The sequence below is a fragment of the Equus quagga genome, chromosome 11 (assembly GCF_021613505.1).
Source record: "Equus quagga isolate Etosha38 chromosome 11, UCLA_HA_Equagga_1.0, whole genome shotgun sequence".
NCBI classification, from domain to species: domain Eukaryota; kingdom Metazoa; phylum Chordata; class Mammalia; order Perissodactyla; family Equidae; genus Equus; species Equus quagga.
Window position 1 is genome coordinate 72,228,694 of NC_060277.1, and position 22,629 is coordinate 72,251,322.

The 22,629-nt window shown below is 40.5% G+C and overlaps 1 protein-coding gene across 1 annotated transcript in view; it reads right to left on the reverse strand.

Moving 5' to 3' along the window:
• Nucleotides 1-22,629, reverse strand: part of VPS53 (VPS53 subunit of GARP complex) — a 136,204-nt gene that overhangs the window by 62,466 nt on the left and 51,109 nt on the right. Inside the window, exons 9-12 of the mRNA XM_046675849.1 lie at nt 21,452-21,595; nt 20,843-20,985; nt 18,282-18,423; nt 1,209-1,310 (exon numbers count right to left, since the gene is read on the reverse strand). Coding sequence (XP_046531805.1) covers nt 1,209-1,310; nt 18,282-18,423; nt 20,843-20,985; nt 21,452-21,595 — 531 coding nt within the window. The remainder of the gene's footprint in view (nt 1-1,208; nt 1,311-18,281; nt 18,424-20,842; nt 20,986-21,451; nt 21,596-22,629) is intronic.

Genomic DNA, 22,629 nt, shown 5'->3' on the forward strand with positions numbered 1-22,629 from the left:
ATGGGACTCATTTCTATGTCTTCTACTTTTCACTGAGACATCATGGTGTAATAAAAAGAGCACCAGGAAAGGAATTCTAGTCTCTGACATTTAGACCTGGCTTCCAGTCCTAGCTCCTCCACTTCCAAACTATGTAACCCTGGGCAAATCACTTAACCTCCCTGAGCTGCAGGCATTACAGCTCATATAAACGCCTATAAAATGAGAGGCAGGCATTGTGAAGATGAAATGAAATAAAGCATGTAAAAGACTTTTAAATTATAAAGCACCATAAAAGAGTGAAGTATCCATGTTATTACAGTTCTTCAATCAACGGACCAGACACATTTTATTGCATCACTTCAGAACTGCTCCTGGAAATTCTCTTGCCTCCCGCCAGGACTGTACACCTACCCTCATGATGCTAGGAATGCAGGGTTAGCTGTGAAGGGCGTGGCTAAGGGTTTCCCAGAGCTGGTCTTCCCAGCCAACCTCCCTTTCGGTGGTGTCTGGAGCAAAACAATACTATAAAATAATCCTCTAGCAGCCAAGTGTGGAAAATTAAAAAGAAGGATCACTAATCCAGACAGGAAAAGCTCTGATTTACTGCTCTAACCTCTCGTCATAAAATGGCAGTGAAACAAAAACACCATTCTGTAGAATGAAGGGAGAGGAAATTTAGAGTTGGACAGAAAAATCCGAAGGAAATGAAAGTGCTAGTGTGTTCTGAAAAGTAACTCTCCAAATATGCCACTGGTCATCTTGATGTTTCCAGGCCTCTCCAATGGCTTCCAGACCTAAAGTGATCAGCTTACAGTGAGGGGAGGCCTCTCCTAGCTGATGGTGCTGCTAACTTCACTGCGGATCTTTCAGCCTCTCACGTCATCACGGGACCAGATGAGGGCACAAGCAAAAGCTAAGCTGACAAGTGTAGGAGATGATGAATGAGGCAGGGAAGAATTCTGCTGCCCCACCACTGGGCTAATTAAGCTTGTGCATGTTGCTAATTCCCATGGTGAGGCAATTCAGGGGCAGAGAGGTGAGACAGGAAGGGCTCCTTTTTCACTGTTCTCTAAGTGTACTTTCAGATAAAGGCTTTCTATAAAGACCACCAAAGCTGTAATCTCTGAATGTGGTCAATGGGCAGAGGATCATATTTAGAATGAGCAGACCCATTTTCAGAAACAAACATCAGGTGGGCTGCATGTGGAAATGCGAACCAGACTTACCTGATCTAAATCTCCTTTCTCCGCCGCCAGTTCCTCCATCTCTGGTGCTGGCTCATCTTCCAGGAAGGGATTGGTGGATGGGGGAGGAGACTCGAGTTTTTTCTGTTAAGAGACATAAGAAAGACACATACTTTCTGAGTATATCTAATAGCTTTCCCCATCGAGCTTCTGGTTTTTCCAAGTCTCTCCAACAGCTAAATCATGAAGTCTGATCTAATAAACAAGAATAGAGGTAACACAGATCACAGTCTCACCTCCAGGCCTTCACATTGCTTTTCCACCTTCCAGAAAACTTACTGCCCACCCCACCTCAATCACAATCCGGCTAAAACTCTCATTCATCCTTCAGTCTTCAAATGAACGAGAAGTCCCTTCTTCTGGGAAGCCTTCCCTGTCTGCCGAGTTTGGGTTAGATGTCCCTGCCACACGCTCCCACCTCACCAAGTATGTCCCCTACCCAGGCAGTTATTAAAATACTGCAATTGCCCGTTTATTTGTCTTCTCCCCACTAGATTCCAGGATGGCAGGGATCACGGCTGTCTTGTTCCCCATCCTGTCTCTAGTGCATGGCATATAACAGGTGCTCCATAAATATGGGTTTGAAGTCAAGAACAAACTATAAAGCTAATCTTATGTGTTCTGGATGATAGATAGAAGTCCCTTCCCAAATAAGTCCCATTACGACAACCACAACAAAATCTCCTTGGGAAAATCTCCTCCCCAGTTCCTGAATATGAACCCTTTTTACAAATACATCATTGAGGGGGACCACACGCTAGTGGGAAAGCTGGAAGCAGGAGATGTGAGTTTTAGCTCCAACTCTGCTGCATTGGCCAAATCAGCTAGCTTCTCTAAGGCACAACAGCCTCATCTGCTGAATGAGGATACAGTTACAGGAGTACTTGAAGGATCAAATGTGATAAAGTGTGTGAAACCCTAGAAGAAGCACATGATACATACAACAGACTTTAGTGACGATAATTCCAGTGCAACAACAGAATCAAGGCAGCTTTTTGGAATTTTTCACAAATTTGACCTCAAGATGTTGTTTATGCGAGGGAGCTGGGAGTTCTAGGAGAAAGGAAACTAAGTGGACCAGCAGGACAAAAGGGATTGGCTGGTGCTGGGGGTGAGGGGAAGGGGCAAGGACTGGCTCAAGAAGACAAGAAGCCAGGTGGAGAGGGAGTTTCTAAATGTACTTGCGACATCTTCATATGTATCAGTGGAGCAACTTGAACTAATCTCTAAGCCAAGAGGGACAGCAGATGGACTATGGCGTGAATGTCAAGTGGCAGGACATCAATGAAGATATTACCAAAAAACCCCAAAACAAAACAAAACAAAAACCCCAAACAAACAAAATAACCCAGAAAAATAAAAAATAAGACTTAAACAGAAAAAACAAAAACCACACTTGTGTCTGGTTTAGGCTTTAAGACAGTTCTGCTTACACTCATGTAAACTACTTAATTCTTGGCCAAAACACTTGGATGCTATTATGTAGCTAGACAGAGCCTCAGCGTATGAAGAAAGCCTTGTGATTAATGCATTAGCTCAAGGTAATCATTAGCAGGACAATGATTTTTGTGGCGTCCTGTTGAGAAACAATATGGTCTAACAACCAAGCAAACATTTCAAATTTATACGCTTCGAACTTTGGCTTGCTTGCCTGATATGGAAAAGAAAAAATCCCTATAAACTTAAAGGTATTTAAGTTTATTTTTAGAAATAGGCTATTTTTAGAAAGCACCGTTTCCTTGCAAACAGTATTTCTAAGTTTTAGGTGTCTTGTAAGGGTTGCTGGTATCTTAGGGAGAGGGCAATGGTGAGAAAGGGAATCTACGAAGCCTACGCTTCAACAACAACAAGTTAAATTAGTTAATAGTATTGACTCCTGATCCCACTGGCTGAACAGTGGGTTTTGGAATCATACTGTTGAGCTGAATCCCTATGATTCTGAGGTTTTTGGTTCTTTGGAGATGTGGAAAGAAAGTCAGTAAGTGAAGTTAAAAGCTTTGTTCGAAATCACTGAGTGATAGAAACAGGATTTGAATTTTTGAACTAAACGTTCCTCCTAGGTCTACCAGGGGTGATAACAGCGTCTTACAATTACATGAAGGTGGGCTTCATTCTAAAAACAATGTTAGCGGAAATAGTGATAAAAAGTGGACATCGGTGAAGTGGACTGAGGGTGTTCCTGGGCTCCACGCTCACCAGTGGACTGTCCAACAGATTAAGTAGTAAGAAGCAAAACATAAAAGGCAGGACTGAAAAGACATTTGAGGCAGTACAGCGTGGGCTACTTGCTGAGTGTTACCGGGTCGGAAAATTCCCAAGGTTTCTTTCCCGTTTCCACAGTCTGTCTCTATTAACATACTGATACGATTACTGAGGGAGTCCTGGGCACTAAAGAACTCCTTGCTTGTTCATTTGGGGTACACACATTCCAAGTGTGGATCAAGTTGATATAAGACAAGTGGTTCACTCCTCCATTCATCCACTTGAGAAATGGATGTGCTGGGCACTCTGAGGAGAGCAGTGAGCAAGAGAGACCACCTCTGCCCTCATGGAGACTGTAGTCAGGTGGGGAGACAGACTTTCATCAAGCGATCACACAAACATGTGATGAGGGCCATGCAGGAAAAGCAGAGGTTGTTATGAAAGGATGCAACAGAGGGTCATGAAAAACTTCCCTAGGAAATGATGTTTGAGCCAGAACTGGAGGATACTCCAGTTAAATATGGGAAGGAGGAAGGAGAAGTGTGTGTGTGTGTGGGGGGGGGGGGGGGGGGGGGGCAGAGCCTTCTAAGCAAAGGGAAGACCATACGTTTACCATTCGTTCAGCAGTTCTCTGCTCTGAGCACCTACTCTCTTCCAGGGACTCTTCTAGGCACTAGGGAAGCAACACTGAATAAGATAGACAAGGAGGGCAGGCACTGGGATGAAAATAAAGCTGAGGAAGTGGGACGGGTGGGGGTGAGGCTGGAGAAGTGCTTCTTTACGTAGGATGATCAGGGAAGGCCTCTTTGAGGAGGTGATATTTGAGCAGAGACCTAAATGAGGAGAAGGAGCCAGCAGGAGAAAAATCTGGGGGAGAGCATTCTCAGCAGAGGGACCCTGTTTGAAGGGTGGAATGAGCCCGGTGAGTCTGAGGGACAGAAAGGAGGAGAGGGGACATGAGGTAAGAGAGGCGGCAGGCGCCCAGTCACAGCCTTTCATGGGCCAAGGTAAAGTTAGATTTTCTTCTCATCGCAACTGGGCAGTCACTCGGGGATTTAAACAGACAAGTCATATGATCTAATTTAGACTTTTAAAATATAATTCCACTGCCGTGAGGAGAATGACTCTAAGGGAAGCAAGAAGATCAGTTTGTGAGCCTGCTACAGTGTTCCAGACAAGCTCTGATACAGGACTGGACTAAGATGGTGTCATGGTGACAGAGAAAGGTGGGCAGATTTGGGACACATTTAGAAGATAAAGTCAAGAGGACTTGTTGAGAGTGTGGATGTGAGGGCGAAGGAAAGAAAGGAGTCAAGGATCAATCACTTTTTGGCCTGAGCAACTGGGTGGCTGGTATTACCACTACTGAGAGGGGGCAGCCTCGTGCAGTGGTGAGAGCACAGGCTCTGGATCTGACAAACCCGGGTTCAAGTCCAGGCTCTATCACTTGGGTATGTTGCTTAACTTCTCCAACCCTCACTTCTTCTATCTGCAATGTGAAGGGATATTAACAGCTGCTGCACAGAGCTGGCATGAGGATTAGACGAGACAATGTATAGAAAGCATGAGATATGTCTATAAAGCAGCTCAACACAGTGTCTGGCACATAGGGAAAGCTCAGTAAGTGGGAGCTTTCATTAGTCTTTAATGGGGGCTGGCAACTAAATAAGGCAGAACTGTGGTTGTGCCTCCCTCAATGAAGCAACTCTAAGAAGGGGAAGAAGTGAGAGCGCAGGGCTAAGAAGTCTTCTAAAAAGAATTCCTTTTAATCACAAGTGAGATCCTGTCCCTACTATTTTGTCTCTTTGGGGATCTCTCCAGGAAGTGAAAGCAATGGGCCCATCAAATTACAAGGCAAAGGCATACTGAGCTCGCCCTTCCTCTGTATTCTCCACCGAAGCCCTCCCAGTACCGCACCTACCACCATCCTACTGGCAAATGCTATATTACAAAACCTTGGGGGTATATACAGACTCCTGCTATTTAGAGGGCTATGTTACTGCTCAGATTAATTTGCTGTAATGAAAAAACAAGTCTTTGCAGAACCAGTCCCTGGCACATCTCAGCCTTCTGTGCAAGAGCCCTGTCATCAGAGCCAACCAGACCACACTTCTCATTCCTGCTTTGCAGCTGTCGTAGACCATGAAGAATTACAAGGTTGGGTTTAGATTTTAAATAACTCAAATGACATATTCCATGAGCTCTGGGGCTGCTAAATGAAACCAAAAATTTGCCAAGAAATAAACGACTTTCCAATTTTAAAAGAATTCATTCATTTTGCTACGATGACAGTTGATTTCAAGTCTGTACAGGAAGGAAAAAATTCTTCATGTAGCAAGTTAATTCCTACTAATTAAACCACACGGGATTCCCAACACCTTGCAAACAATAAGGGCCACAGGACAGCCAGACTGTCTAATTTACTGTTGGGAAGAGAAAGCCTGGCTTTAGTCGGTAGTATATCCATAGCTGGGTCTGCCTGCACAAATCCTTTTCTGAGGCCCTAGCTGGACACTTTAAATTATCAAAGAAGAAACTCTGAAATTTAAGACTAATCTTTTTCCTTTTCCTGGAGGAGAAAGCTTTCAGTTATGAGATGAAAGTTCCACAGTTTCTGCATTTCTCATTCCATAAATACTTTACTCCAGTCCAATTCCTGATTTGTCCTGAAAGAGATGGCCTGGAGGCTTCAGCTGAAGGGTAGGACTATGCACACCTGGTTTAATATTATTGGAACCTCTCTCTTGGTGTCAACATGTTTATATCTTATATTATGACAGTTACGTATAGATTTCTTTCTCCTGCTTGACCGTAAGCATCTGTCTGACTCAATTTTTCATCTTTTCTCAAGGCCCTGAACAAAGAGGGAGCTTGAAAAACACTTGTGAATAAATGTTGATCCGATAAGCAGCACTCAATGAAACACTCTTTGGACACAAAGGCAACATTTTCTATTTTCTGTAAACAAAAAACCCTATGAGTGTGTGCACTTGCGTGCACATATGCATGTTTATAAGAGAGTCTCAAAAATATATTCCAAACTATTAAACAGTGGACATCTCTGGGGAGAGGGATTTAGAGTAGTGGAGAAAGAAGAGACTGTTCTTCTAAAATGTTTTATTCTGTTTGAGTTTTAACAAGTATATATTTCTGTCTTCTTCTTGGTAGACAAGGTGTTTATCTGAGGAGTAAAGATTATAACTAAACTCAGACAGTATTTTCTAAAGTCCTTAATATTTTTAAATTATGATATAATTAACATAAAATTCACCATTTTAAGGTGATTTACTATTCAGTGATTTTTAGTATATTCACAAGGTTGTGCAACTATCACCACTATCTAATCCTAGAAGATTTTTCACCCCAAAAAGAAACCCCATATCCACTAGCTGTCGATTCCCAGTCTTCCCCACTGTCTCATCCCTGGCCTATTCTGTACATTTCATATAAATGGAATCATATGACATTTGGCTTTTTATGTCTGGCTTCTTCTGCATAGTATAGTGTTTTCAAGTTTCATCCATGTTGTAATATGTGTACTCCAGTCCTATTTATGGCTGAATAATATTCCATTGTATGGATATACCACATTTTGTTTATTTATTTGTCCATTAATGGACATTTGGGTTGTTTCTACCTTTTGGCTATTGTGAATAGTGCTGCTATGAACATCTGTGTACAAGTGTTTGTATGAATATGTTTTCAATTCTCTTGAGTATATACGTAGGAACAGAAGCATGTATTACTCTAGTAATTACAAAAACATTTTCAGATTGCTTTGTTTTTTTTATGTGGCAGAGTTACACCTTTATGTTACGCATCAGAGCATTAGCATCATGAAATGCACTAAAACAAAGACTGACTACTTCATCTGAATCTTAATAAACCATCACTAATATCAACACTCAGTGCTAGGAGAGACCAAGCAGATGTATTCATAAGAGACAACAAGAATACAGAAAGAAGTTCAAAACAGAGGCTATCTTAAACTTGAAAATACTCATACCTTTTGACCCCATAATTCCACTTGGATCATAAGAAAATAATCTCAAATGTGAAAACGACTTGTTCACTAAATGTTCATTGTGGCCTTCTCTATGAAACTGAGAAACTGACAAGTACCTAAGGGTCCAACAAGAAAAGAATGGTCAGGGAAACTATGGAACATCTATGTAACAAAATGTTATACAGTGATTGAGAAAGCACTTAAGATACGATATATGAAGAAAAGTAGGATATAAAATTGTATTTACACGTCATATACAAAAATTAACTTAAAATGGATCAAAAATCTAACATAAGAGCTAAAACTATAAAACTCTTAGAAACATAGGTAAATCTATTAAATCTATGTGACCTCGGATATGACACCAAAACTCAAACAACAAAGGAAAAAAACTGATAAATTGGAGTTCATCAAAATTGAAAACTTTTGTATATCAAAGGACAATATCAAGAAAGTAAAAAGGCAGGGCCAGCCCCATGGCCGAGTGGTTAGGTTTGTACGCTCCACTTCGGTGGCCCAGGGTTTCACTGGTTCAGATCCTGGGTGCAGACATGGCACTGCTCATTAGGCCATGCTGAGGCAGCATCCCACATGCCACAACTAGAAGGACCCACAACTAAAATATACAGCTATGTACTAGGGGATTTGGGGAGAAAAAAACAAAAAAAAAAAAAAAAAAGAAAGAAAGAAAAAGTGAAAAGGCAACTCACAGAATGGGAGAAAATATTTGCAGATCATATATCTGATATACAAGAGAATGCATAAAGACTATCTAGAATATATAAAAACCTCCTATAACTCTGCAACAAAAAAAGAAACGACCCAATTAAAAAATACACAACAAATAAAGAGAAAAGAACCCAAACATAACACTAAAGAAAGTCATCAAATCACAAAGGAAGAGAGCAAGGGAAGAAGAAAGAAACAGAGAAAAACTACAAAAATATCCAGGAAAAAGGTAACAAAACAGCAATAAGTACATATCTATCAATGATTATTTAAATGTACATGGACTAAATGCTCCAATCAAAAGACAAAAGGTGGCTGAATGGATAAAAAAACCCAAGACTTATATATATGCTGCATGCAAGAGACATACTTTAGATCTAAAGGCACACACAGGCTGAAAGTGAAGGGATGAAAAAAAGATAATCCACCCAAATGGAAATGAAAAGAAAGCTGGGGTAGCAATATTTATATTAGACAAAATAGACTTTAAAACAAAAACTGTAGCAAGAGATAAAGAAGGACATTACATAAAGATAAAGGGAATAATCCACCAAGAGGATATAACCCTTGTAAATATCTATGTGTCCAACACAGGAGCACCTAAATACATAAAGCAAATATTAACAGACGTAAAAAAAGAAATTTACAGTAACAGAATAATAGAAGGGGACTTTACCACCCCACTTGCATCAATGGATAGATCATCCAGACAGAAACTCAATAAGGAAACACTGGCCTTACATGACACATTAGACCAGATGAACTTAATAGACATATACAGAAACTCCATCCAGAAACAGCAGAATACACATTCTTTTCAAATGCACATGGAATGTTCTCCTGGACAGATCACATGTTAGGCCACAAAACAAGTCTCAATAAATTTAAGAAGACTGAAACAATATTAAGCATCTTTTCCAACCACAACGGTATGAAACTAGGAATCAACTACAAGAAGAAAACTGAAAAACTCACAAATAAGTGTAGATTAAACAAAATGCCACTGAACAACTATTGGGTCGACAAAGAAATCAAAGCAGAGATCTGGAGACAAATGAAAATGAAAATATGACATACCAAAATCTATGGGATATAGCAAAAGTCATACTAAGAGGGAGGTTTATAGCAATATAGGCCTACTTCAAGAAACAAGAAAAATCTCTAATAAACAATGTAACATTACATCTAAAGAAACTAGAAAAAGAAGAACAAACAAACCCCAAAATCAGAAGAAGAAAGGAAATAATAAAAATCAGAGTGGAAATAAATGAAACAGAGACTAAAAAGACAATAGAAAAGATCAATGAAACTAAAAGCTGGTTCTTTGAAAAGATAAACTAAATCGACAAACCTTTAGCTAGACTCACTAAGAAAAAAAAACAAAAAAAAGCAAATAAATAAAATCGGAAACAAAAGAGGAGAAAGTACAATGGATATCACAGAAATACAAAGGATAAGAGAATACTATGAAAAGCCAAATGCCAACAAACTGGATAACTTAGAAGAAATGGATAAATTCTTAGACTCCCACAACCTTCCAAAACTGAATCAAGAAAAAAATAGAGAATCTGAACAGATCAATCACTAGTAAGGAGATTGAAACAGTAATCAAAAACCTCCCAAAAAACAAAGTCCAGGACCAGATGGCTTCCCCAGTGAATTCTACCAAACATTCAAAGAAGATTTAATACTTATACTTCTCAAACTCTTCCAAAAAATTAAAGAGGAGGAGATGCTTCCTAACATTTTATGAGGCTAACATTACCTTGATACCAAAACCAGAGGACAACACAAAAAAAGAAAATTACAGGCCAATATTGCTGATGCACACAGATCCAAAAATCCTCAATAAAATATTAGCAAATTGAACACAACATTAAAAGGATCACACACCACAATCAAGTGGGATTCATTCTAGGGATGCAACAATGGCCCAACGTCGGCAAATCAATCAATGTGATACAGCACATTAACAAAATGAAGAATAAAAATCACATGATGATCTCAGTAAATGCAAAGAAAGCATTCGACAAGATTCAGCACTCATTTATGATAACCCCGAATAAGAAGGGTATAGAAGGAAAGTACCTCAACATGATAAAGGCCATATACAACATAGCTAACACCATACTCAATGGTGAAAAACTGAAAGCTATCCCTCTAAGAACAGGTACAACACAAGGAATACCCACTTTCGCCACTCTTATTCAACATAGTATTGGAAGTTCTAGCCAGAGCAATTAGGCAAGAAAAAGAAGTAAAAGGGATCCAAATTGGGAAGAAAGAAGTAAAACTGTCACTATTTGCCGATGATGTGACTTTATACGAAAACCCTAAGAATTCACCAAAAAAGTATTAGAAATAATACATGAAAACAGCAAAGTTACAGGGTATGAAATCAATATGCAAAAATCAGTTGCATTTCTATATAATAACAAACTAGCAGAAAGAGAAATCAAGAATATAATCCTATTTACATTGCAACAAAAAGAGTAAAATACCTAGGAGTAAATCTAACCAAGGAGGTTAAAGACCTGCACACTGAAAACTATAAAACATTGTTGAAAGAAAGGGAGGAAGACAAAAAGAAAGAGAAAGATACTCCGTGTTTATGTTTGGAAGACTGAAAATAGCTAAAATGTCCATATTACCTAAAGCAAACTACAGATTCAATGCAATCCCTATCAAAGTCCGAATGACATTTTTCACAGAAATAGAACAAAGAACCCTAAAATTTATATGGAACAACAAAAGACCCCGAATAGCCAAAGGAATCCTGAGGGAAAAAAACAGAGCTGGAGGCATCACACTCCCTAATTTCAAAGTATACTACAAAGCTACAATAATCAAAACAGCATGGTACTGGCAGAAAAACAGACACACAGATCAATGGGACAGAACTGAAAGCCCAAAAATAAACTCAAATTTTTATGGACAGCTAGTTTTGGACAAAGGAGCAAGAAAATACAATGGAGAAAGGAAGTCTCTTCAGAAAATGGTGCTGAGGACATGGGACAGCCACACGCAAAAAGAATGAAAGTAGATCATTATCTTACACCATACACAAAAATTAATTCAAAACGGATTAAAGACTTGTAAGACCTGAAAACCATAAAACTCCTAGAAGAAAACATAGGCAGTACAGTCTTTGACATTGGTCTTAGCAGCATCTTTTTGAATATGTCTCCACACACAAGGGAAACAAACATACAAATGGGACCACATCAAACTAAAAAGCTGCATGGCAAAAGAAATCATCAACAAAATGAAAAGATAACCTACCAGTTGGGAGAAGATATGTGCAAATCATATATCTGATAAGGGGTTAACATCCAAAATATACAAAGAACTCATACAACTCAACAACAAAAAAATCTTAACTTAATTAAAAAATGGGCAGAGGATCCAAACAGAAATTTTTCCACAGAAGATATACAGATGGCCAACAGGGAAAGGTGTTCAACCACACTAATTATTAGGAAAATGCAAATCAAAACCACAATGAGATATCACCTCATGCCCATCAGAATGGCTATTATTAAAAAGACCAAAAATAACAAGTGTTGGAGAGCATGTGGAGAAAAGGGAATCCTTGTACACTGCTGGTGGGAATGCAACCTGGTGTAGCCACTTTGGAAAACAGTATGGAGATTCCTCAAAAAATTAAAAAGAGAACTACCATATGATCCAGCTATTACACTTGTAGGTACTTATCCAAAGAACACAAATACATTAATTTGAAAAGATATATGTACTCCTATGTTCATTGCAGCATTATTTACAATAGCCGAGACAATGGAAACAACCTAAGTGCCCACTGATGGATGAATAGATAAAGATGTGGTATATACATAAAATGGAATACTATTAAGTCATAAAGAAGATGAAAGCTTGCCATTTGTAACAACTTGGACAGACCTTGGGGGTATTTTGCTAAGTGAGATAAGTCAGATGGAGAAAGCCAAATAGCATATGATCTCACACATACGTGGAATATAAAACAACAACAAACACAGAGATACAAAGAACAGATTGATAGTTACCAGAGGGGAAGGTCACGGTGGAGGGAGGGCAAAAGGGTAAAGGTGGACATTTGTACAGTGACAGATGGCAACTAGGCTTTTGATGGTGAACACGATGTAGTCTATACAGAAGTCAAAATATAATGATGTACACCTAAAATTTATATAATGTTATAAACCAATGTTACTTCAATAAAAAAAAATATTTTGGGGGCCAGCCCCAGGGGCTGAGAGGTTAAGTCCTCTGTGCTCTGCTTCGGTGGCCCAGGTTGGGTTCCTGGGTGTAGATCTACACCACTTGTCTGTCAGCAGCCATGCTGTGGTGGTGGCTCACCTACAAAAAGAGGGGGATTAGCAGGAGATGTTAGCTCAGGGTGAATCTTCCTCAGCAAAAAGAAAAATTGAAACACTAAAGGGGGCTCATTGGGCAAGGGAAAGCTATTTCCTTGTTCAGGACAGAAGTCCTCAGGACAGAACTGCTGCTACCCTGCCCACTCCTCCTCTGACATTCTCTCCCTAATGCAGGTGTTAAATTGTTGGAAGACTGAGGCGTAGGGTGAGCCCCTCCGGGTGAGCTTTCGTAAGTAGCAAGCCCTTTGCAAATACTCTTATGCTCAAACTGCATGGTTGAAAATCATACCTATAGCTTCTATATTTATAACGTAATTTTAAAAACTAGGCAAGTATAAACGTATATTAAAATGACCCCTATAAGCCAAAGGGCAATTCTATTTAGAGATGCAACTTATGCAATGGCCAAGAGGGGATTTTCAGCTGCATGAAATGGGAAAATTTTAAATTTTATTTGAAAAACAAATCTGTCAAATTCAACGAGCCAGTTATAAAAACTTAACCCCATCTACTCTGTTTTCAGTAGAGGCTGAATATAATTTCTTCACCTTGAATTTAATCATTGAGTCAGTAATAATGCACACAGGTACAGTTAAACCACATCCAGACGTTTGCTTTTAATTTCAAGGCATTTTAACTTACAAACTATTTTGAATCTCTCTTCAAGGGTCAGAGGCTTAGGCAAGTGGCAAAATTCACGGGCAGCTCACTTCCTCCAGTAACGGCTACGGCACAGGACATTATAAACTTGTTACGGTGAGTACAGTAAAAACAAAATAAGCCCTGTCCTCAGGGTTCTCTCAGTCTATGTTTCTATCAGATGTCAAAGTCGCTTCTGTCAAAAAAGAGCAAAAGACGACGATCATCATCGCGATCAGTCAGGGGAGCTGGGCTGCGGTAGGTCTTCCCAGGCGAGCTCGTCCCCTCTCGAGCTCACCATTACTGACTCACTGTCAGTCAGTCACCAAGGGGCTTAAAAAGTTCTGAATGATATAGTGAAGGCAAGTGGAGGTGGGTTGGGGAGGGGGCAGCAAGGGAGGGTCTCTGGTCAACTTGGCTCCTTGGCTGACTTCTTACCTGCTCTATAACTTTCCAAGGAATTCACTAACTTTCTACGAATATGTTAAAGGGTATCAAGATACCTTGACTCATTTTGTAGTTTATTCTGATATTCTGAAATAAAGTGGTGGCCACAAAAGATTTTCCCAAAAGCATATCCTGGGAGCAAGGCAGCATGAGGAGAAGGTAAGGAGCCAAGGAGAGGCACATCTTCAGCTGGGTGCCCAGCGGCTAGACTGGACTCGGGCTGATTGAAGGCCCTGGCCCAGCCCAGGCCAGCCTCTTCCCAGCGCTGCCTGTTGTGAGCATGGTCAGTGACCATGACTAATCCACCAGGGCCCCTGCCACTGAGGCTTACAGGCTACAGGTGAAGAAGGTGTGGTCCCACTTGGCCCACAGCAAGGTGATGGGAGGACCAGGCTCAGAGTGAACATCACCCACAGTGAGAAGCACGACCTTCACATCACCCCACAGCAGGGCTGCAGTGAACTGATTCACCAAGGCCTGGCCTGCCTTGCTGAAGAGACAATAGGGGTTCTGTCGCCCTTCTAGAAACCAATCGTTAAGGGGAGATCCTTTAAGGCTATGGAGCAGCCATTGTCAGGACATGGAATGCAGAATGGTGTAACTGGGACCTAGAATGGTCCAGAGGAAAAGTTTGACTTAAACAAGTTGAACGATTTGGAGAAGTTTGTGGAGAAGACAGCTGACCAATGGGAGGGGTGAATTAAGAGCTCATGGTTCAGCAGGATTTCCTGGCCAAGGATTTGTAGTCCGAAACTCTCTGCAAACTTGATAGGAGAGGAAAGCAACAACTGAACAATTGGAGGAGATATTGGTAAATGGATCATGCCAGAAAATTTCAAGAACAGAAGACCAAAATGGAAGGGATTGGTGAAAAAGGTTCAAGTGTTCCTAGCTTACAGTGACCAACACCACAGAGCACAGCATCTGCCAGGAGACAGAAAGCTGCAGGACAGGAGCCTGGCCCTGGCTGAGTGAGTGACCATGGCGAGACCACACTGCCCTGAGAAACAAGCACTTCCAACCATCACCTCTCTCAGACAGAAGGTGGCTACCAGTCGGCCAATTGCCACTTTGACATTCCTATACCTGTTTTGTACAAAAAAGCATTATCTTCGCAAACTTGTGTACAGCTCCCGTCAGTTTTTCACTGTCTCTACGTGGTTAGCCTGTTGAGCAGCCTCACCATGTCTAGAGGGGGCTTTCCAGCACAAGTGAGACCTGAGGTGACCTGGAACAGCTCCAAGTGTACAGGCTATCCTGGTCATGAGATATAATGGGACCGTTTGGTCCGCTGTAATCCTATAGCTCCCTAAATGTAAAACCAAAATCACCAGGAAGTAGGGTCCAGCCAACGCAGGGAAGAATGGCTCAAAACAGGTGTTTGGCACTAATGCTATTCAAGCTTCCTTCACGGGGACCTATTTCCCATCCAGTTAGCTGGATTACTGGCTCACAGAGCCTGTCCTTATGCTCTACTGACCCTGCCCAACTGGAAGCCATCAGAGCTCAGGGGGGCCCTCCCAGGGTGAGGCCTGTGCTTAATGCTTACATCTTCCCCGAGGACATTTCCTCAGGCTGAACCCAGAGCTGTATAAGTCTCTGCTTCAAACCAGGCTGGAAGCATAGCTTGGGTAGGGCGGAGAGGAGGGCCAGCATGAGGAAATCAGGTGGGTGGTGAAGCCAATCAAATACTCCTCAGGAGAGATGTATGCTTCCTTCAGTGGCATTTCGGTTACCTATGCTTTGTGGTTCCAGTTGTATTTTACTTGAATAAAGACATGAGTGGCCCTGAGTAGGCAGGGCATTGTGGTCTTGCCTTAAAAATGAGTGCTTCTCAATCCAAGTGCCCGTCGACTCATGACTGGATAAAGAAGATGTAGTATATATATATACAATGGAATACTACTCAGCCAGAAAAAAAGACAAATTCATCCCATTTGCAATAACATGGAAGGACCTAGAGGGAATTATGCTAAGCGAAATAGTCTGAGAAAGACATATGATTTCACTCATATGTGGAATATCAACAAACACACGGACAAAGAAAACAGTTCAGTGGTTACCAGGGGAACGGGGGTGGGGGGCTGGAACAGGGGGTGAAGGGGAGCACTTATGTGGTGACAGTCAAGAAATAATGTACAGCTGAAATCTCACATTGATGTAAACTATTATGAACTCAATAATAAAAAAAAAAAGCGTAGGGGGGGAAAAAAACCCCAGTGCTTCTGCCACCTCTCTTCAGCCCAGTGCCCTGAGGGACCAGCTCCTGATGCACCTACTCTGAGGCAGGTCTTGGGGGGCAAAGAGGGGATTCCACTGAAGTCCCAGGATTTCAGGACCAGAAAGGTGGGGGCTGGAGAAGGTAGTAGAGGTGAGGGGTAAACAAGTGAACGGGACTCCAGCTGTGCGACCTCGCGTAAGTTTTAAATGAGTCTAGCACCCACCTCCTAGGGTTGATGAAGCAAAGCCATCGGCTGCAGGCAGACGCACCTTGCACAGTGTGGGACACACAGTGGATGTTCAAAACATGTCAGCTTTTATTCTGTGTGGACTCCACATTAGCTTGTTAGAAGAAAGCATTTGGAAGTCACTATTTTGGCCCATCTCCCTCATTTTAAAAAAACTGAAAAATAACTTTGCTAAACTATATAAATGCGAAAAGTATGTTTTAAAAAGTATGTAAACACATTTGTATAAGAAAAATTCAAACAAAGTACCAGAGTAAAGTGAAAAAAAAAAGTCTTTGCTTCTCCATCTACTCTCACTCCAACTTCCTTCCCCAGAGACATCCACTGTTAGCATTTCCAACCTCCTTCTTACACGGTCACATACATGAACATGCTTCTTGCTTTTACATAAACGGAATTATAGATACTAGCCTGCAACTTACACTTTGCACTTAATACATCTGAGAGGGTTTTCTTCTGTGATGGCACACCTAGATCTATCCCCTATTCTACCACTTTTAAACTGCTGCACACAACGCCACAGTCTGGATATGCCATACTGTATTTCACCATTCTTCAATGATGGATATTATGGAAATCTCCAATTTTTTTTGCTTTTAAGGCTACAGTTCACCTCTTTGTAAACCCCCTCTACACGTACGGGACTTTTTTGTAGACTTCATATCTAGATGTGAAACTGCTGCCTCACACATTTAAATTTGGATACACATTGACAACTTGCTCTTCAAAAAGGCTGTACCAATTTGTATACCAGTACTAAAATCTTGTATTGTTAGTCTTGTAATTTTGTGGCCAACCTGATGTATGGAAATTAGTATCCTGTTCTATTTTTTTATATGTTTATTAGCCAACTGTATTTCTTCAGTGAATTTCCTGCTAGACCCTGTAGTTATTTTTCTAATGGGTTGCTTGTCTTTTTCTTATTGATTTTTAAGAATTCTTTATATATGCTGGCTATTAGTCATTTGTCTTACATAGCTTAAACTACTTTTTTTCCTAGTCTGTTGTTTATCCCTTAAATTATGTTTATGGTCTCTTTTTACAAACAGAATTTTGTTCTTTCTATGTTGTCAAATCTCAGTACTGTTTTTTATGGCTTCTGGGTTTTATGTCTTGTTTATTTCCCCCTAGCACCCTGCTATTAAAGGACAGTCTATTCTTCTCATTTAACAGAGAAGGCAGTTCACTGAGTTACAAGAGAGTCAGGACTGGACCACAGGTCTCTCTTGACTGCCGGTCTGAGGATTTTCCTACCAAATCACATCACTTCTCTGTTATTACTAGCAGTTTTTTTGTTTTTCAATCCAGTTTTAAAGGGAATTCAAGAGGTATGGCTTTCTCAATTTTGATTTCTTCTTTCCTCGTTTTTTCCTTCCCTCCTCACTCCTGTCTGCCTGTCCAAGGTCTGTGTACTCGTCACATGATTAGGGAACAGAGATGGGTCGGCCATGATTCCTGCACTCAAGGAGCGCAAACTCTGTGTGTGTGTCATGATGAAAACAGAAATTACTATAAAACATAAAAATTTGGTTTCCCTACATATAGAGAACCTGAAGAAAACATACTAATGTGTTAGCAGGGAGTCTGGGTTTCCAAAAAGAAGAGGTTTTCAGAGAGACACTTTGGACCTGGCCTTTGATTACACAGAGCTTAAATAATTGTAACCAACACCACCACATTCCACCTTTTCAATGGAAGTGCACAGTCCTCTGATCTGCATATCTTTGTCTTTTAATCTTTTAGTATCTCTCTGACATGCAGATCTGTACACCTGGCTTGAGGTTTACAGAGACACACGGACCTGGTTTGCTTACCAGAGACATTAAGAAAACAAACCCTGAAGTAAAAACATATCCTAATTATAATCAAACTGAAGGTGATAAAGTAATAAGTTATTTGTGACTGAATAAGTGAGGCCTCTATGACTCACAAAATTACTGGCCTGTAAAATGGGACCAATATTTAGATAAAATGATGATAGGACATTCTAAAAACAAGAAGTACTGCATCAGAGACAAACAATAAATCCATACAAAGTATCATCACTATTCACATGAATTCAGCAAAATCCATGAAATGGGAGATTAAACACCTGAGCCAATGGACGGAATCACCATACTGTGAAAGACTGAAGTGAAGCCCAGCACCCAAGCCACTGACTGGGTTCCAGTCTCCCTTGGGAAGGTCTTACCAGAGTCCCATCTGTCAGGGTGCAGCCGGAGAAGCGTTTTGCAAGAAACCCCTCAAAGTTTGTTGTTCTCTGAATAGCAAAAAGAAGCAACTTCACTTCAATTTCCTTAGCTCTGGTACGCATAATCTTGGCAAGTTCTGTCCTTCAAAATAAAGAGATAAGAAACAGATGAAGGGGATAAGAGGTACAAACTTCCAGTCATAAAATAAATAAGACATGACAATGTAATGTACAGCATAGAGAAGAGAAAAAAAAAGAATGTTTTCAAACAAACTGATCATTCAAGATAAGAGAAAGTAAATGGCTTTAGCTTATATTAAAAAAAATGTACGTGATCATTTCAAATCCTGAGGTCTGTTATCAACTTAGACATATATATTCTAAATAAGAATTTTAAGGTGAAATCATCCACCAGTCAAAAGAAATCAAAGAGTATGGACACCAATTTGTTTATATGGTTACCACTATTTTTATATCTTTAAATTTCTCAATAATTTGCTAACAATATATATGAAACATTTACTCAGTATTTTATAAAAAATGCATATATTCTATGTAATTTCACAAGTTGTTAATTGCTGAATTACAAAGTCCTCCCTCTTCCAGAGAGCTCAAAACCCCTTCAGCCAGAGAGCAGCACCCCTGGAAACACATGTGAGAGACCAGAATCCCCACGTGAAAAGCGACATGGACACGCTTAGGTGGCGCCTGCCTGTGAAGCTCAAGTGCCAGTCACTCATATTGTTCCGTTTCAGAATGTGAGCTGGTTAGGAGCAATGACATGAGAGTTCTTATTACTTTCTGAGCTGTGATCATCTTCCCACATAAATAAATGACAAAATCAAAGAGCCTCTGAGTTTACTTGAGAATTATGTATCTGTAGGATTTTAGCCAAAATTCGAACACTGAAAGTTTGGCAGCCAACACTGACATTAGCTGACAACAATAGCAGGTTCGTTGGCTTTAGTATACTTCCAGGCTCCCACGGACTTCATTTTTCAGAGTTAGTTTGCAAGTTGCTGAACTGTATGCTAAAGAGAATTAGTTATCAATTTCTCAAGGAATTTGCTCTCTCTCTGCTAATCAGTACTTAGGAAGTGACAATCACAACTGACCTTGAATCAATACTAAAAGGTTATCTAAATCTATCGTAGCAAACTTATTTCTTAAAACAATAGCCACATAGAATGTACAACACCAAGAGTGAACCCCAATGTAAACTACGGATTCTGGGTGATAATGATCTGTCAATGTAGGGCCATCAACTGCAACAAATGTACCACTCTGGGGGAGGCTGCACATGTGCAGGGGCAGGGGATTATGGGAAATCTCTGAAACTTCCTCTTTATTTTGCTGTGAACCTAAAACTGTCCTAAAAAAGAAAGTCTATTAAAAAAAATAACCAGCAGCCAACATCGCTTAAGACATTTTCTCCCTACAATGTGATTAAAGCATGCAACTTGACTATACTCCCTATGATTTTAAGAAAGAAAACTACCATGAATTACTCTAAGGTGGCTGAGCTACGCTTGGATATGGGACTTTTAAAATAATTAACCTGGAGTTAATGTATCTTTTCACTATTAGAAGGGAATGTTTAACCAATAAAAACCAGTTACTGCCACTGTTGTGGTATAGCCACAAGTAGAGAATAAAAAATTTTCTACCTTTAGCTCTGTCATGGATACAGTGGTGTAACCTTCTTGGGCTTTAATTCTTCCAGATAAAGGGACTATTTGTCCCTGGGCTACACTCATGGAAACTGAAGACAGGATGAATGAGAGAAGGTCTTTAAAATGCTTAGAACACTCAGATGCCAACATTATTAATTATACAAAGACCATAATCACTGTATTAGGGTAGGAAATTTGTTCAACAAATATTTCCCGAGTGTCTACTACATCACTGAAGTAGATACTATCCCCGTCCCTAGGGAACTATCTATTTAGCAAGTCAGAAAATCAAAACGATGATGGACACATATACTGCACACTGAGATATGTGATAAAGACACAGGGGAAACGTGGGGCAACGAATCACTATCGGGAAATCTGTTGATGAGCCTTAAGTTGGTTAAGTTGAGAAGGTAGGCTATTCAAGGCAAGGGCTAGGCCAAAGGAAAGTCCTAGAGCAAAGACAGGAGCAGATGTAGCTGCTGTGTTGTATATATATTACTGTTAAGGCAAAAAAAAAGAGCCCTGGCTACAGCCTACTGGCCCAAGGTTCTCATGTACTCTTTTTTCACTTTTTTCCCATCAAAGTGTTTACCCCTCCTCCACATGATGCTCTCTCCTCTAGGGCTGAAACTGAAGTTGAACAAGGTGCAATATAACTACAACTGGAGTTAGGGAGTTGGTTTTGGATATATAAAATCTGACTTTCAATAGGAAAGGAGTGTTCTGCGGGGAGAGAGTCCAGCACAGGTGAAGAAGTAAATAATGACTTTAAAACAACCCAAAAAAGGTGTAAGTGGTACCCAATCCACAAGACAACATGGAACCTCCAGAGACTGGAGGATTGATTTCAATTAACACCAAAATCAGTAAAGAGTTGGAATCTACCTTGTGACGTGGCAAAATTCTACAGCAATTCTCTCGGTCATGTACCACTCACGTGGAAACATACGGCCATATTTCTCCTCATAGTCCACAAGCTGGCGTTTTATCCAGGCATAGCGTCTGTCGATTTTGTCCAGCCAGGCAACCTTAGGAAGGCAGGGAACAAAATCCACCACAGTGCTTAGAAGTAGTGTTCACAGTTTAAGGAAGCTAGCAGAAACACAGAACCCAGAAAAACATGACCAACCTCTCTATTTCTCACAGTTTTAAAGAAACTAGGCTACTTTTTCACTTGATCCAGAGGTTTTTAGCCTGGGATCCATGACTGGGCTTCAGAGGTCTGTAAATTTCCCAAAACTGTATGCAAAGTTTTAAACGTAGGTATATTTTTCTGGGGAGAAGATCTGTAGCTCTCATTAATTTCTCCAAAGGGTCAGTGACCCCCAAATGGTAAAGAACCACTAAACTGTACAGTCAGCCCCTAGGATTCATCAGTCAACAACCAATAGTTTAAGAAATAATACTAATAAAGTGTAAATCACTACACTTGAGAGCACTCAATTTTCAATAAAATTCAAATGTAACATCTGATCTCATTTGGTCAATACTTACATCTTGGTTTTCTTGAAAAAGTACTAGATACTCTGACAGATGCTGTTTAATAAACTTTTTGATGATTTCCTGTTTGATTCTTGGGTCCAAAATATTAGCAACCAGACATGCATCTCGTAGGACATTGCTGGGTCCTCCTGGCCTCTGGTAAAACAAACAACGCACATCAGTTCAAAAGCCAGAAACAACCTTTAAATCTCACAGCCTCTGACAGCTGCTACTTCTTGTTCCTCTCTGGAAGTTATTACTACTCCCACTCCCCTGACACTCATTCTTCTGCTGTGGATGGATATTTTAGTTGCTTGTTCCTTGATGAAAGAATCATTAAGCTGGTCTGCAGTAGCCAACATAAAAGCTATTCTGTGAATGAGCAATGAGACATTTTGGAAACAGGGCCAGCAATGATCCTAGGAAATTTGGCTTTCTGAACACCAAAACTGCAATCACCTTGTTGAAGAGCCCTGAAAGTCAGAATGACCCCAGTCTCACTCTACGCGCGCCACCTTCCCGATTCTAACCTCATATTCCTGTTCTTACGGTGCTCTATTTGTGCCAAAAAGTGTGGTGGCATTTAAAACCTAAAACCACGTTCCAAAACACCAGACTTGTTTCACTGACAGTCAACCACCCAGACAGGCAGCCAAAGGTAAAATATTACGATAGCGGCCCCTTGACCTGAAAAGAACAGCAGAAGGATATCAAGGGGGTGTATGGATACACCACGATGGGAAGGCCTTTGTTCTTACTGAAGGCTTCAATCTCACTGAACGCTTCTTTACAGTAACTCACTGAATGAACATGGCTGGCTGAGTGGACTACAGTCAAAAGAACATTTCGAATCTACTCTTGGCTTGGCTAAATAGCCATGTAGTTTTGGCGTAGTTACTGAAACTCATCTAATAAATAAAGGAAAAAAGGGCTTTACCTAGGTGATGATTAAGGGTCTTCCAAATCTTTATGATTTTTCTTTTTTGCCAATTCTGTCCAATGTATCCATCTCAACAGAAGTTTAACAGTTTCATAAGTGTTACCTAAGCTGCCTAAAGCTAAACTGTTAAAATGCTGCCTTGCTCCACGCCGAGTGGCTCTTACGTCATCTGCAGAGCACTCTGACTGCTCAACTCTTCCTTCTGGGTGAAGGTGTTTGATCTGACTGAGAAGCCACAGGAGCCAAAACC